Source organism: Silurus aristotelis (assembly GCF_946808225.1).
Source record: "Silurus aristotelis genome assembly, chromosome: 16".
In the NCBI taxonomy this organism is placed as follows: Eukaryota; Metazoa; Chordata; class Actinopteri; order Siluriformes; family Siluridae; genus Silurus; species Silurus aristotelis.
The window spans coordinates 20,378,125-20,392,783 of NC_139589.1; the positions used below are offsets into that span (position 1 = coordinate 20,378,125).

The following is a 14,659-nucleotide window of genomic DNA, read 5'->3' on the forward strand; positions in this document are numbered from 1 at the left end:
CATAAGATGTAATGAACCCTATTTTAGATGGGTATGTTTTACTTGGAAAAGCACAGCAATATCTGCTGCAACAAATGACCTTCTGTATTTTACAGAGCTCTTTCACAAACAACAGTCATGTTCACACTGACCTTATGGTAATGTAAAAGCTGAACCTCATTATAGACGGCCGTGTGGCATGTTGGTTTTGCATAAGTGATGCGTAATGCTTAACATGTATAGCCAAACTACACCCTTTAGGGTCACAACTTGAACTCCGTGCTATCAGAATGTACATTTCCCAGTCAGTGTTAACTGACTGTTTTCATCTGTTTTTTGTTTTGTACTTTGTTTGTTTATTTGCGTCCTTTCTCCTCATAAGATCTTTCCAATACTGCTGTGCACCTGTGCTGTTTATTTTAACGAGGATTCTTGGATCCCTCAAAATAAATACAAGGAACTAATCTGTGCTTTTCCTTGTTGATTGAGGTGCTACCATAAAGGGTATAACTTTAAGCCTTTAGTTTGTGTCCTTTGAGCATAGGTTTAATTATTCATATTATATACACATGTCCAATTAAAAATGTACAGTATAATAAAGACAAAAAAATATACCCTCTATGGCAATGAACGATAAAAAAAAGTGATATGTTTGGTGTGAATGGAGCACCATTCTGGAAAATGTACCCAGACAGTGTCTGAATTAGCCAATGTGTACATGGAGGCATATTTTTTCTATATTGGATTGAACCAAACTACAATTCCACTTGTGGGGACATTTGGCTGGTCCCAATTAGAAAAAAGAGATTGAACACACATATGCACACACACAAAACACACACAGGTGAAGATTAGGGTTCATTTTAGCATTAATTGTCTGTATTAGTAAGTTTATTAAGGTAAGACAGGCACAAGGTGTGTGTGAGTATGAGAGTGTGAGAGGTGGAAAGAATTAAGTCAGGCCACTGCAAACACTTCTATATCATTGTCCTACCTCCATCATATCAATCAACCACAGCAGTCGCTCCTAAATGGATGCAGAGGGAATACTTGGTGTTAAACTGGGTCTGAAATCCAGGATTTGGTACTCCAGGCTAGAACATTCTGCAGGAACTCAACACCTATTCATCTGTTACACCCACACACTGTACCACACTCTGCACTATTCTGAATCAGTATTTACCCAGCTTTAGAGTTTACCCAGCTGATATACTGAGGTTCACACAACCATACTCACAATCATTACAATAAAAAGCCACATTACTGCAGAGGAGCCAAATTCCTCTTACACACTACATACTCGAGCAAATACCCTTTAATGTATAAGTATTATTTATGTTATATGCAGACGCACAAACATGCATATACATTTGCATGCACATTTATACCTCTACACACAGTTAATACATATACAGTATCTCACAAAATGTGAGTACACCCTTCACATTTCAGCTAACATCTCAGTATATATTCTCAATATACAATACTATAGAAGTGAAACTTGGATATATTTTGGAGTAGTCAATGTGTAGTTTTTACAGCAGTACAGATTTACTTTCCTCTAAAAATAACAACATACAGCCATTATTGTCAAAATAACTGCCAACAAGTGAGTACACCCTGTAAGTGATAACAACTGTACATCGCTTAACCATGCAAAGCCAAATGTCCTGTTCATCATGTTTATGTTTTTGTCTGCTTGACAGGACCATAAGAATTTGTGTATTGAGTATTAGAGCAGTTAAAATTTGGTGCTTTGAGTACAATTCTCTCATACTGACCACTGGATGTTCAACATGCCACCTCATTGCAAAGACTCTCTGAGGATTTAAAAATTAGAATTGTTGCCCTCCTCAAAGATGGCAGAGGCTATAAGAAAATCAGTAACACCCTGAAACTGAGTTACAGTACAATGGCCAGGGTCATACAGCGGTTCCACTTGTAACAGGGTCGATCAAAGAAGATAAGTCCTTGTACTGTGCGTCAGGTGCAGAAGCTACTTCAAAAAATAAATGCATGAGTGCTGCAAACATTGCTTTAGAGGCTGCAGAAGTGTTGGCAGTCGCTGAGCACTGCCACTTGGCAGTGCTCAGACCATACCCAACAAGTTGGTTTGCGTGCATGGTCCCAGAAGGAAGCCTCTTTTGAAACTGGCTCACAAAAAAAGCCTGTTTGCTAAAGATAACCTGTTCAAGAGCATATACTGGGATGTCTTGTATTCTAATGGGACTAAAATAAACTTGTTTGGCTCAGATGGTGTCCAGCATGTGTGAAAACACCCTGTTGAGGAGTATCAAGAAAACTGTGTCCTGCCTACAGTCAAGCATGGTGGTGGTAGCATTATGGTCTGGGGCTACATGAGTGCCGCTGGTACTGGGGTGAACATGGATACCATTGAGGGAAACATGGAATCCAACAGAACAGTACATGGCAGAAGATGATGCCCTTCCTTCAGAAACTGGGCCAAACGGCAGTTTCCGACATAATAACAACCCCAACCACCAAGATTACAACTGCCTGGCTAAGGAAGCTTAAGGTGAAGGTGATGGAGTGGCTAAGTATGTCTTCAGACCTGAACCCTATTGAGCATCCTCAAGCCATGTGTCTACCATACAGCAGCTTCGTCATGTCATTATGGAGGTGTAAAAGAGGATCCCAGCAGTAACCTGTGCAGCTCTGGTGAGTTCCATGCGCAGGAGGATTAAGGCAGTGCTGGATATTAATGGTGCTTACACAAAATATTGACACTTTGGACACAGTTTGGACACGTTCACTTAGAGTTTACACATTTGTTGCAAGCTATTTCGACAATAATGGCTGTTTGTTGAGTTATTTTTAGAGGACAGTAAATCTGTACTGCTATACAAGCTGCACATTGACTAAAGTACATCCAATTTTTATTATATAGTATTGTCTTTTGAGAAGATATAAAAAAAATGGTTGCTGAAATGTGAGGGGTGCACTCACTTTTGAGAGATACTGTACACGTACACACACAGACTCACAGCAACACATAGAAACAATTGCATACAAACCTACATACACACCACCACTTTCACCTGCACCTTTACCCACACAAACAAACCCACACACACACACACACAGTGTTCCTCATACCCGTGCAGAGCTGAGTGTGGTGCTGGTCATGTAGCTGCCTGAGGAGGAGGCCAGTGTGTCGGGGTAGGACACCATTGAGAAGGAGTCGCTGTGCAGTGCTGCTCCTCCTGCTTCTCCCTGTCGAGCCTTCAGAGCTTCAATCTCCCTGCGGAGAACCAGTGCATCAAAACGCTCCAGATCCTGAGCACTGACCAGCCCCCGCATCTCAGTCAGCAAAGAGAACTGAAGCCAACACACACACACACACACACACACACACACACACACACACACACACACACACACACACACACACACACACACACACACACACACACACACCCACAAATACACACAAATACACACAAGAAAGTCATTAGAGTTTGTGAGTGGGACTTTAAATCTATAAATATAATTATGTTTTTTTCTTATATCTTTATCATTTTCAATAATGGTTAAAATGTAACAAAAGAAGTGTGTGTGTGTGTGTGTGTGTGTGTGTGTGTGTGTGTGTGTGTGTGTGTGTGTGTGTGTGTGTGTGATTAGTAAGAAATTGAGCCTGGCTTCAAGATAGCTGAAAAAGCAGTTTTTAGCAATATGATGTCCTTGTTCCCATTTTCACAGATTCAGAAACCAGACAAGAAAGTCTATTTGAGAATTTTATGTGGTTCAAGGTTAACTATGAGTTAAAGGACTAGTAATTGCTTTACTAGCTCTTAAAAGATTGCCTATTCATCTTTTAAACCCTGTTTAAACAAAAACTAATTAAAAAAATTATGGTTTCTTTTTACCACATTCAATACGTTTGGGTCTAAAACCCTGCAAATAGTTTGGTGCCGTAAATGTGCAAAATGTTAAAACGCTGGTTTTAAAACTCTGAGATGGAAGCTCATGTCTATCAATAAAACCTATTTAATACCTCAATGTTAGTAGGTCATTAGGTCTGTAGCAGGTTCCATAGATATAATAGATTTTTCCTGGCTAAAAATGGCCAAGAACTTGAATGGCCCTGTTCTACTTCTTGGTGTACAAATCAGGAATTAGATAATTGGAAACATGGCTAAGAAAATTTGTCCATTCAGCCACTTATGTTAAGTGAGAAGGCTTGGCGTGGCATCAGCACTCCAGTTCAACCCAAAGGTGTTCAGTAGTTTTGAGGTCAGGTCTCCATCGTACAGAGAGGCATTGTCTTGTTGAAACATGTTTGGGCCTTCTGAATTCAGTAAAGGTATCTACAACATATAAAGCCATCCTATTCAATTGTAAACCTTGTAACAACAGTTTGCTGAAGATTTACATATGGGTTTGATGGTCACATGTCCACAAATTTTTTTTATATAGTGTGACATCTTGAATTGTGCCTCGTCATTGGGATTAGGATTTGCCCCAAAATAAATCTGAGTAGATGTGAACTTGACACAGACTAATGCTTGTTAGCAACTGTACCTTCATTTTTATTTAGAAGCAAAGTTAATTCATTTATTTGAATAAAACTAGCTACAACTTTAGTATCAGATGCATCTGACTGTGACATGAACAAAAAATCTTAATTTTTTAGATTATTATTATTATTATTATTATTATTATTATTATTATTATTATTATTATTAATAATAATAATAATAATAATAATAATAATAAATATATCTCAGTGCCTGGACCATTATTATAATAAAATGGACCGTTATGGTGTGGGCCTTTTCCAAGTCACAAAATGATTAAGGGATGTATAGTAGCAACTAGATTGCAAAACCAAGACAATAAATCCTCTCAGAAGAGACAAACCTTGGCATGTGTGTTGAGGAGCTCAAACAGGGCCATGACCAACTGTTCGACTCCAATGTGTCCATTGCGATATTCCTGGATGTAGTAGCTCATGGTCTGTCTTTCAGTCTCAGTAAGAAGGTGTCTGGCCTGTTCTTCTAGCATGGCTCTACTCTGGTTCACCAGACTGGAGAGAGTCACCTGAGAACCAGCTACCCCTTTATAAAAACCCATCTGAAAATGCAGACAGAGAGAAAATAAAAAAAATTATTCTGCAATTAAAAGCACTTAGACCATAAAACCCATTTCTAGCACAATCGCATAAATAAGATTTTTAAATTAAATCAAACACAAGCATGAGGATTCCATGAAGATAAACTAAACAAATATTGCAACCATTTTTCTTTCATTTCTTCAGAGCTTTATACCTTCTGTCTAGCAGGATCCCTCTGGTTAAAAGTTTGAATTTTGGCAACAAACAATGAATTATATTCCTGTTACCCAAATCACCTGCTGGCTCAATTCCGGCTCCCTGGGAATATAAGAAAGATCTGTTTTCAACAGCTTCACTGAGAGGTCATTCAATCTTAAATGGAAAAGATGATATTCCACTGAAGTGCATATCTCTATCCTGCTCTTCTTAGTCTTCCTCCCCTAGCTGTCGTCTGCCTCCTCAGAGGGAGCGTTTTAAATTAGCTCCTCAATCAAAACCAAAAACCTTAAAGTTTGCAGGCATGAGACGATGAGAGAGAAAGACGAAGCCGCCTGCCTGCTCCTTTATGTTTACATAAAATGCTGCCTTCTGAGGTGCCTTCATCTTGCCCGATTTTTAAAGGCATCATACAGACTCTATATATTTTCCCCTTTTTTGTTAAAAAAAAGATGTTTCTTTTTAAAGTGAAAAAGGCCTGGTGGATTCACAGAATATTCGCTGTATTTTGTCCCTCCATAATATTTGTACATCCTGCCCCACATTTGTTAGAGTAAATGTATATGTACAGCAACTCTACCTCTCTAACCTGACAATGTGGTGACGTATGGTGAAACTGGTCCCTTCATAAATAGACGGCCAAAAATTAATTATGAGCTGATTCTCTCTTTTGGGGCTATTTTGGGTCTGATGGTTCGGGATCTTTTGTGAGGAAAGGATTAACTACATAGCTAAAGGTTTGCAGACACCTGACCACAGCATTTATATGTGATTTTTTGAACATACATAATTACCTTCCACAATAATATAATAATAATGTCCAATAAAAAAAAAAAGGTTTGATTGGTATAATTAGTCTGGGGAGGAAGACTGGGCCACAGTAAGCATTTCAGTTTGCCCCAAAGGTGTTCAGAGGGACCTCTCAGGCGGGATCTCCTCTTTCAGGCAGGGGGCACTCTATTTCACCCTGCCCGGAGTTGTGGAGGCTGTGTCTGTGGCCACAGGGGGCACAGCTTTTAGCCTCTGGTCTAAGGTTGTAGAGACCATTCTCGAGTCCAGAGCTCCCTCCAAGAGGAGGTCGTGTACCACGCAATGCGAAACATTGTCTCCTTCTACCCTACAGATTTACTTGGTATTGTGGCACATCGTGCTCCGCTTGCTGAGCAGTCGCTAGGGAAAAACCCGTGACAAGTTTCCTCCGCTGAGGTCTCCGGTGCGACTTAGAGATCTTTAGTGGGATCTGGCCATAGTCCTGGAAGCCCTGTCCAAGCGTCCTTTGGAGGCCCAAGGGCCTTTGCATGAGGTGCCCTAGGGGTTGCTTGCAGCCAATACTTTTTTTTCACTGGCCATCTCATCTCTAAAGAGAGTTGGGGACCTTCAGGCCCTTTTCGTGGCCCCCTCTTGTCTAGATAGATGATCTTCAACAAAATCAATAACTAAAGTAGGCCAACTTAGGGCAAATTAAATTAAATAAATGCAAATTGTATACTATTTTACTTTTTGGTCCTGCAGGAGGGGAGGAATGCTGCTTTTCTTGACCCTAACAGTATGTGGACAAAAATCTGAACAAAACGCAAAACCTGACCATATGATTTGTACATGGTTTTTCAACATTCCGTTCCACATGAAGTTAGGAATAACCTCCACACATCTGGGAAGCTGTTTCACTAAACTTTCCAGGGTATTTGTTGGATATGTGTGCTCATTTAGCCACAATCAATAAGCAATAAAGTCTGATGTAGAGTTGGAAAACCTGGGGTGTAGTCAGTGTTCAAATTAATCCCAAAGGTGTTCATAGGGTATAGGCAGGCCATTTCAGATCTTCCATTAATGTTAAACCAATGCTATAACAGGTTAAGTGAAGATGAAAATTTAAGGTTACTGCATCCGAAGACATCCTATAATATTCAACTAATGTGGTTACAGTTTGGAAAGAACCAGATATAGCTGGAAAAATCACGGGTCCCAAAACTCCACACAGTGTAGATTGTGGGAACACTAGGAACAAGGAACATGATTCATTTAAGAATGGTCTATAACCTCAGTTATTTCAGGAAGAAAAAGCAATTATTCTACAGAAGCAATTAGTCCAAAGAAGAGGCTTTACCGAAAACAAATAGTGATTATTTTGCAGGCAAAGTCCTTAATTAAGAACAAAGTGTGTGTAAACTGTGTTAAATTACTGTACTGCATCCTTATTGTGGGCATTATTTGCTTTATACAGTACACACACAGTTGACCAGTTGAGTATTTGTATTCCAATTTGACCTATAAATTATTATTTCAGCTCTATGATCAATAACTGATATGTTCCAGGCGCACTGCCACACTACGCTCTTTTAGCATTTGTTAAGGTCCTTGTATCTTAATGCGCCATATGAGTCCAGCTGTAATGATATCTCACTGGCTATCAGAACAAAACAGCTTTGAAAATGTGCCTTTATTTGTCTGTCAAAAGCGACCCCTTTTGCGTCTTTATCTCTTTCTCCCTCAAAAATATGCTCTATTAACTTGAATTGGAAATTGGCTCCTATTATTCGATGCTCTTCAGTGGGCACTATCAGGCAGAAAGATCACCTGCTTTATTAAACAAACAAAAGAGAGAGTGCTGATTTGAGCTCGATCGATACAGACAACAGAGGCGTCCATGCTCGCTTGGCTGTATTGGCTAAACTATCTGAGCCTTGATGTGCACTCCAGGTTGGCCCTATTGGGAAATCTGGGCCCTGTACATAATATCAAATTCCAGCCGCATGACACTCCTGATGCATTCCATTGTATCGGGACTGGAAAAATCAAATGCACACGCCAAATCATTCTGGCAGGAACCACTGGACTTTTGATGAAGGTCGAACCGAGGAGACGTTAATGGGTCATTACTGGAGTGATTGCATGGAATGAAAACGCAATCAAAGTTAACCGAGTCAATTCGTTTTCAAACTGGCTGCTGTGGAGTGAGCGATGAGAAAAGTAGAACATGAGATCTCGAGTCACTGAGCTTAGAAAAATGAAGCTTTAAAAAGTTTTTATTAGCTAGGGATTACAGTCGTGATATAATATTAATACTGCATATTGTATTACATAATACAGTCAAATAAACTTTTTGTGATATCTCCATTATAGTGGTATTTAACATATTTCAAATCCAAACCCATTGTCACCTAAAGCGAAGCTCACAAAAGCGGATGCAGACGCAGTCTTTTTAATGCTGTACATGTAAACACTGGTAATTTAGCAGCAGTTTTTTGTGCGAAAGGTTTTGAAGAAGTTTATTCGAGTGTGTGTGTGTGTGTGTGTGTGTATGTGTCACTCTAGTCTCTTTCGGAAACTGTAGTCAAATGGCTTACACAGTCTGGACGTGAATGCTTCGGTGCCTTTTTCCAGATGGCAGGAAGGTAAAGAGTGTTTGTGGGGGGGTGCATGTGTGGTCAGCCATAATGCTGGTGGCTTTGCAAAGGCAGCATGTGGTGTAAATGGCAATGACGATGGGAGAGAGTAATAAGTCCCCCAATCAGTAATAAGTAATTACTCTTCATTATCCGCTGTAGAGCTGCCAAGATTGTATACAATTCTTATTCCATTTGTAGTTTTATTATTTGATCTTGTTTTTTTTTTTTTTATGTGTAACATTCTGTTTTATTGTTTAAAACCATGTTTTTTTTTATTATATTGCAAATTAAAATATACGTTTGTATTATATAAATGTCACTGATCAGTCATATAAAGCATTTCACTGCAGGTCATACTGTGTATGGTGAATGTTTGTGACAATTGGAATTATAAATGAAATGTGCTGTTGCAATTGTCTGGAAATTCCTGTCTTATAAAAAGATATAAAACTCTTTGTAACATGCTGTTTCTGGTACATAATTAACTTTAGTGTAGTAATGGTTTGCATCAGGTGGCATCACCTTACCCTGTCACTGATTGGTTTTCAATAACAGCATGTCCCTCAGGTTTTAATCCTTTTTGTACTGTATGTTTTTATTTGAAAACCTTGTTCCCAGTTGATCATATTAACAGTAACTAAACAGTGTGGTTCTAAACACTAAAAGCACCCTGTATACCCCCAAAGCCCAAACACATACGGCAGAAGGACCCGTAGCCATCTTACTGTGAATGATCAATAAACAGAGCTGAACAGGGAGTGTTATAATCTCATGAGAAAAGTGACAGCTAAGCTCAAATCGATTTCCTGCCATCTCTAACACGACATTATCCACAATGTTCCTTTACCGATTGTCCTATTTGACGAGCACACTCTTTAGTCAGGACGATGTGTAATTGCTGGTCAATATCACCGGCACACAAAAGCACGTACAAAAGAAACATGCCTCGGGTGACGTTCCTCAGGATGACACTGAAAGAAAGTCTGAACTTTCTTCGCTTTGCTGCGCTCTGCTAAAATCCAATTGAGTTAAAGTGAAGTATTAACATTATGGACTCTGCTTTATTTGGGGCATCGCATGGGTAACCTGCCTATATTAAGTGAAATGAAGGGGAAAAAGAGTGGTTGATGGCAGAGACATAAAGCTGAAAGAGATTTTTGGAGCCGTTTTTACAGCCTCATAGCTACCACTGAAATATATGGTCTAAAGGAGAAAAGAGGTGACAGTCAGGCTGCAGAATCAGGGACTATAATTTGAACACAGTCAATTAGCGCTCGAATTATCGCCACCCTACATGAACATGTAGCTCAGCTCAAGGAGACATGGACATTGTAAAGTTTTAGTGATACAGATCATTTCTACAAAATGACATACATTCCCTTGAGTGTCAATAGTTTTATATTTAAGAGGCGATACTAGCTTTTTTTAATAAAAATGTGAGTAAATTGAATGCTCACTTTAAATATAATTATAACAAAAGGTACAAGGAAGAATCAGCTACACAGAGTAGGAGATAAGTCCAGGACTGCTGTAGTTACTTAAATATTTTATAGGAGCAATGGCCAAAAGGTTGCGATGCTGATAACGGCTTCCTCTACTGAGCAATCTAAAAAATTAATGGCAGTGGAAAAATAACCTTCCGGAAAAGTAACGAAAACAAGTGCTGAAGCAAACAGAGAAATGTGAAAGGCTTGAAAACCCATGTTGAGCCTCTTCCTCCACCTGAAGTTCATTATTTTGTTGAATCATGAAATTGTTATGAACGTGTCATGAATCATCATATAACGATATATATTTCTGTACGTTATGCTACACTTTATGATACTGTATCATGAAAGTGTCTTGTTATCCTCTGCATTCTTATAAGCAATATTTCTACTGCTTAAAATTATAATACATTACCAACCTGAAGTGCAGGGAAGGTGATAGCTTAGCGATTAAGCTATTTCACTTTGAATCTGAAGGTCAATAGTTTCAATCACAGCCACACTAAGCTACCACTCCTGGGCCCCTGAGCAAGGCCCTTAACCCGAGAGCTGCTCCGTTGTTCAAATTCAGTCAATGCAAGTGAATTGTTTTCTAAAAACACGATAATTTCAAGTGTCATTTATATGGCGAATATTTCTCATAATCACAATGTTAAAAACATTAATGAATGTGTTGTTGTAATACATCTGCAAGACAGTATGTCTGTTTTCTCTCTCTCTCTTGTTTTCCTCTCTCTTTCTCTTTTCCTTCATTCCTGTCTGTCTGTCTGTCTGTCTGTCTGTCTGTCTGTCTGTCTGTCTGTCTGTCTGTCTGTCTGTCTGTCTGTCGTCAGTGTACTAAAAAAACCTGAAAGTTTTCAACTATTACAAAGCACTACTATAAAAAACAGACACCGGAATCCTATTCCATGTTCTAACTGCTATGGTTTTATACAAAAAAAAAAATACACCACACCTTCTAACTAATTAGATTTGAAGATATTATGTGCTTCCATGATCATTCTTACAATATACTGTACGTATCAAAACTTTTACTTAATCACGTAACAAACAAACAAACAATCAGGTGCTAACTGGAGAACACACCTAACATTTGCATGAATTTGGAAACAGGTTCGGAGGAAAAGTGTGTTTCTGCAAATTCTCTTTAAAAAAGGGCAGGGTGTTGATTAAGGGAATAATTTGAGAAGTGAGTCCGAAGTACACCCCCTGTATGGTCACTAAGATTACGTAACACATGTACAGTATGAATACAGATTGAATGAGCTTTAATCATCAATAAACAAGACTTTTCTCTCTTTTACAGAAATCACTGTAAATGCTACTACTTTATTAAATCGTCTCTTAATCTTTCAAATGTTTGTAAGCTTTTACATGTGCAGTGTTGGGTGCTTCTATTTAACTAGCAAAGAACATCTATTGTGTACTTGTATTGTCTGTTATAATCTGTGTATCTATTAATTAATTGAGAAAATACACTGCCATACTATAGGCTCTGCTTTGGCTTTCTCTGGGGAATTGATCAACGCCTTCATGCATCGATTCAATTATTTATATTGCATACCCAGTACATTGTGCACTCTGAGATACTCAGTTGAGGTCATAAAATCTTAATGCTTTTTTTGCTTTTTTTTATTAAATAAAAAAAAGTCACTTTTTAATTTGTTCTGCTAAAAATGTAGACAGTATAATGGATGGGTTGATGTAACTACAATATGTTTTAACTGAAATTCATGTTTTGGGCTGTTCATTTCCCTTAAAAACTGTTATGCTCCATTTAAAGCCAATAATAAATACAAATGCTAAACTTTTCATTATTTAATTAATTACAATTTAATTATTTAATCATACTGTCCCCTTAAGACATCCATTTTTTTCCTACATTTATAGCATGTCTCCATATCCAGAACGAGTTTTTATACACAGATGAGGATTAAATGCCTTGCTTAGGGGCACATCAGTGACAGGTTGGTGGTTCTGGGATTTGGCCTCATAACCTTCTGATCCACAGTCTAATGCCTTACCAGCTGAGCGAACACATCCTTTTTATGGCACATGGAGGAAAACGGAAGAAATCACCAGGATAGACTTTCTGTTAGAGCAAAATAGCTAATTAGAGCTTTGCCAGCTTGTCCTTCAAACCACAAACATTTTGCATCAAATTAGGATCTCATGACCTAAATTTGGTTTTGAAAACGAACCGAAAATAATCGAATGTCTTGGATCAAATGCTGTTTTATAAGTTCTTTCATCAGGTTCACACAGCGCATATGCAATATGTCTTGTAGTACACTGGTGGTTAGGAAGCAGTGTGCACAGTTGTGCATTCACAGGGTGCTACTGATCTGTGGTTTATTTAATGTTTTTTTTTTTGTGATTCTTTTTGTCTTACAGAGGAAAAGCTTTTGTGTCGTATCTGTGGAAAGGCTTTTGGTTTTTTTTGCTTCCTGAGCTTAAAGTAATGTAAAAAAAAAAAATACCAGTATACTTGAATTATTTGCATTAATGCAAAAAAGACTACATTTTAATGGCGATATGTGTTCATTTTTACCACGAAACATGCATTTTAATTTAGCTCATGTGGAGCACGTGTGAACCTGGCGATATATGAGGAAAGAGGAAACCACATTAATAAAATTAAATCAATATTGCAATGGTTAATACGATCTTAACAATTACATTTATTTATGCTAAAATATAACGTCACTTTACTACAGTCCAATACACGAATACTCTTGCTATTTTCCCATTCATGTTGTATTCATACTGCTTAATAGATTTATAACAAAATTCTTCTTTTTTCCTCAGTCTGAATTTTTTATTTCGGATTATTTAGCAGATGCCCTTATCCCGAGCAATGTACAAAAATGTTTTGAAATTGCTATCAGTGAATAAACCAACAATGGTTCAACTCAATTTAATTCAATTCATTTTTACTTGTAAAGTAAAATTAATAAAAGAATGTGTAAGTTTGTATAATTGTAATAATTTAGTGTAGCGATACAATGGTATATCTGCTTTTGTCATTTTTTATTTTTTTTTAATTGTTTATTTATAAATTTTTTTTTTTTTTACAGTTTTTCTCGACACCTCAGACAATCTTGTAAATAGAAGGAGCCAACAAAACCAAGTAAAAAACCTAAAAGAAACTAAAGTAGCCCTTACATTTCCAAAAGAGTATTTCAGCATATTCATTCATTCATTTTCTCCCGCTTATCCGTAATCCGGGTCGCGGGGGCAGCAGTCTAAGCAGACCCCCGCCTTCGACTGCTGCCCAATCCTCACAGCACCGTCCCTTATGGTCCCTCCTGCAGGTGGTGAGCCCACGGGAAGGCGGCCCCATGTCACTCCGACGTCACGGACCTTGATATTTCCCTCGTAAGGGACCCCCGGAGCATAGAGGGTTAAGGGCCTTGCTCAAGGGCCCAAGAGTGGCAGCCTGGCGATACCAGGGCTCGAACCCCAGACCTTCCGATCCGCAACCCAGCGCCTTAACCGCTGGAGCCACCACTCCCCTATTTCAGCATATTGTTTGGATTAAACAAATTTTTGGAGTTGATATATTTTATTTTAGCACAGCCTATGATTAAAACACTAACTTCTCTCTCTGTCTCTCTCAGTACGCATAGAAAATAAATCCCTGACTAGCACTCTAAGTGCTTGAATGTACGCAACCTATTTTAAGGTTAAACAGAGATTAAAACATAGCATTTCTCCAAGTTCCCTTCGCTGCATTGGATTAATGCAGCGAATATAAAGGATAAATCTCTATTTTAGCACAACTAAATCAGAAGGACAGAATAAAAAAAAATGAGCACAAGAGGGTGAATCTATCAAAGCCAATTTCCTACACAAGGACACATATGTATCATTTCTCCACACCCGATGAAAGGAAACACAAAGGATCCGTGTGTAAATGTGCGACTGTCTGCAAAGAGGTGCAATTTTCTGCAAATTGATGTTCCGTGTTTTTTTTTAAGAAAAATCGGTATAGTGAAGGTTAAAGTGGAAGTAGGCTGGCAAAGAAGCCTCAGTCCAGTTGAGCCTCTTTCAAGACATGCACTTTCACAGCGCGGTCTATAACGATAAGTGCCTTACTCAGCAAAAAAAATTAATAAATAAAAATCTCACAGAGTTCTTTGGCTTTGTTCAGGGAAACTGGCAAGAGGAAGTGGATTTGTGTTTAAGATTTATTTGTGGAATTGGGATCAAAGTCAAAGCAAGGATCTGGAGTAAGCAGAATAATGCAGTAGATGAAAGGGGTTAGTTTATATGCGACCGCATGGGATTCAGTTCATCTGCAAAAGAATCAAGGCAAGGGAAAGGTAGGGACACTAAAGACAGAAAGTACAAGTTTTACCCATATGTCCTTTTTTTTTGGTACATTTCTAATGTTTTATTGTACACTGTATGAATAAATATATAAAAACTGTAAAGAGTGTCTAGTTTGTCCTCGTATTATCTTACACTGATGAAACAGTGATAAAGACTTCACCCACTCAGCATCAGTACTG

General features: G+C 38.3%; 1 protein-coding gene across 3 annotated transcripts in view; it reads right to left on the reverse strand.

Annotated features, from left to right (window-relative positions):
* The window catches only part of whrna (whirlin a), a 120,991-nt gene that overhangs the window by 18,958 nt on the left and 87,374 nt on the right, over nucleotides 1–14,659 (reverse strand). For 2 of the 3 annotated variants that reach the window (XR_014537145.1, XM_083564044.1), the window contains exons 6-7: nucleotides 4,861–5,073; nucleotides 3,097–3,318 (exon numbers count right to left, since the gene is read on the reverse strand). Coding sequence is in view for 2 of the 3 variants with exons in the window: in XM_083564044.1 (XP_083420170.1) it covers nucleotides 3,097–3,318; nucleotides 4,861–5,073 (435 nt within the window). In the remaining variant the exon portion in view is untranslated. Of the gene's footprint in view, nucleotides 1–973; nucleotides 1,007–3,096; nucleotides 3,319–4,860; nucleotides 5,074–14,659 lie in introns of all 3 variants that reach the window. The other variant, XM_083564043.1, reaches the window with a different exon arrangement.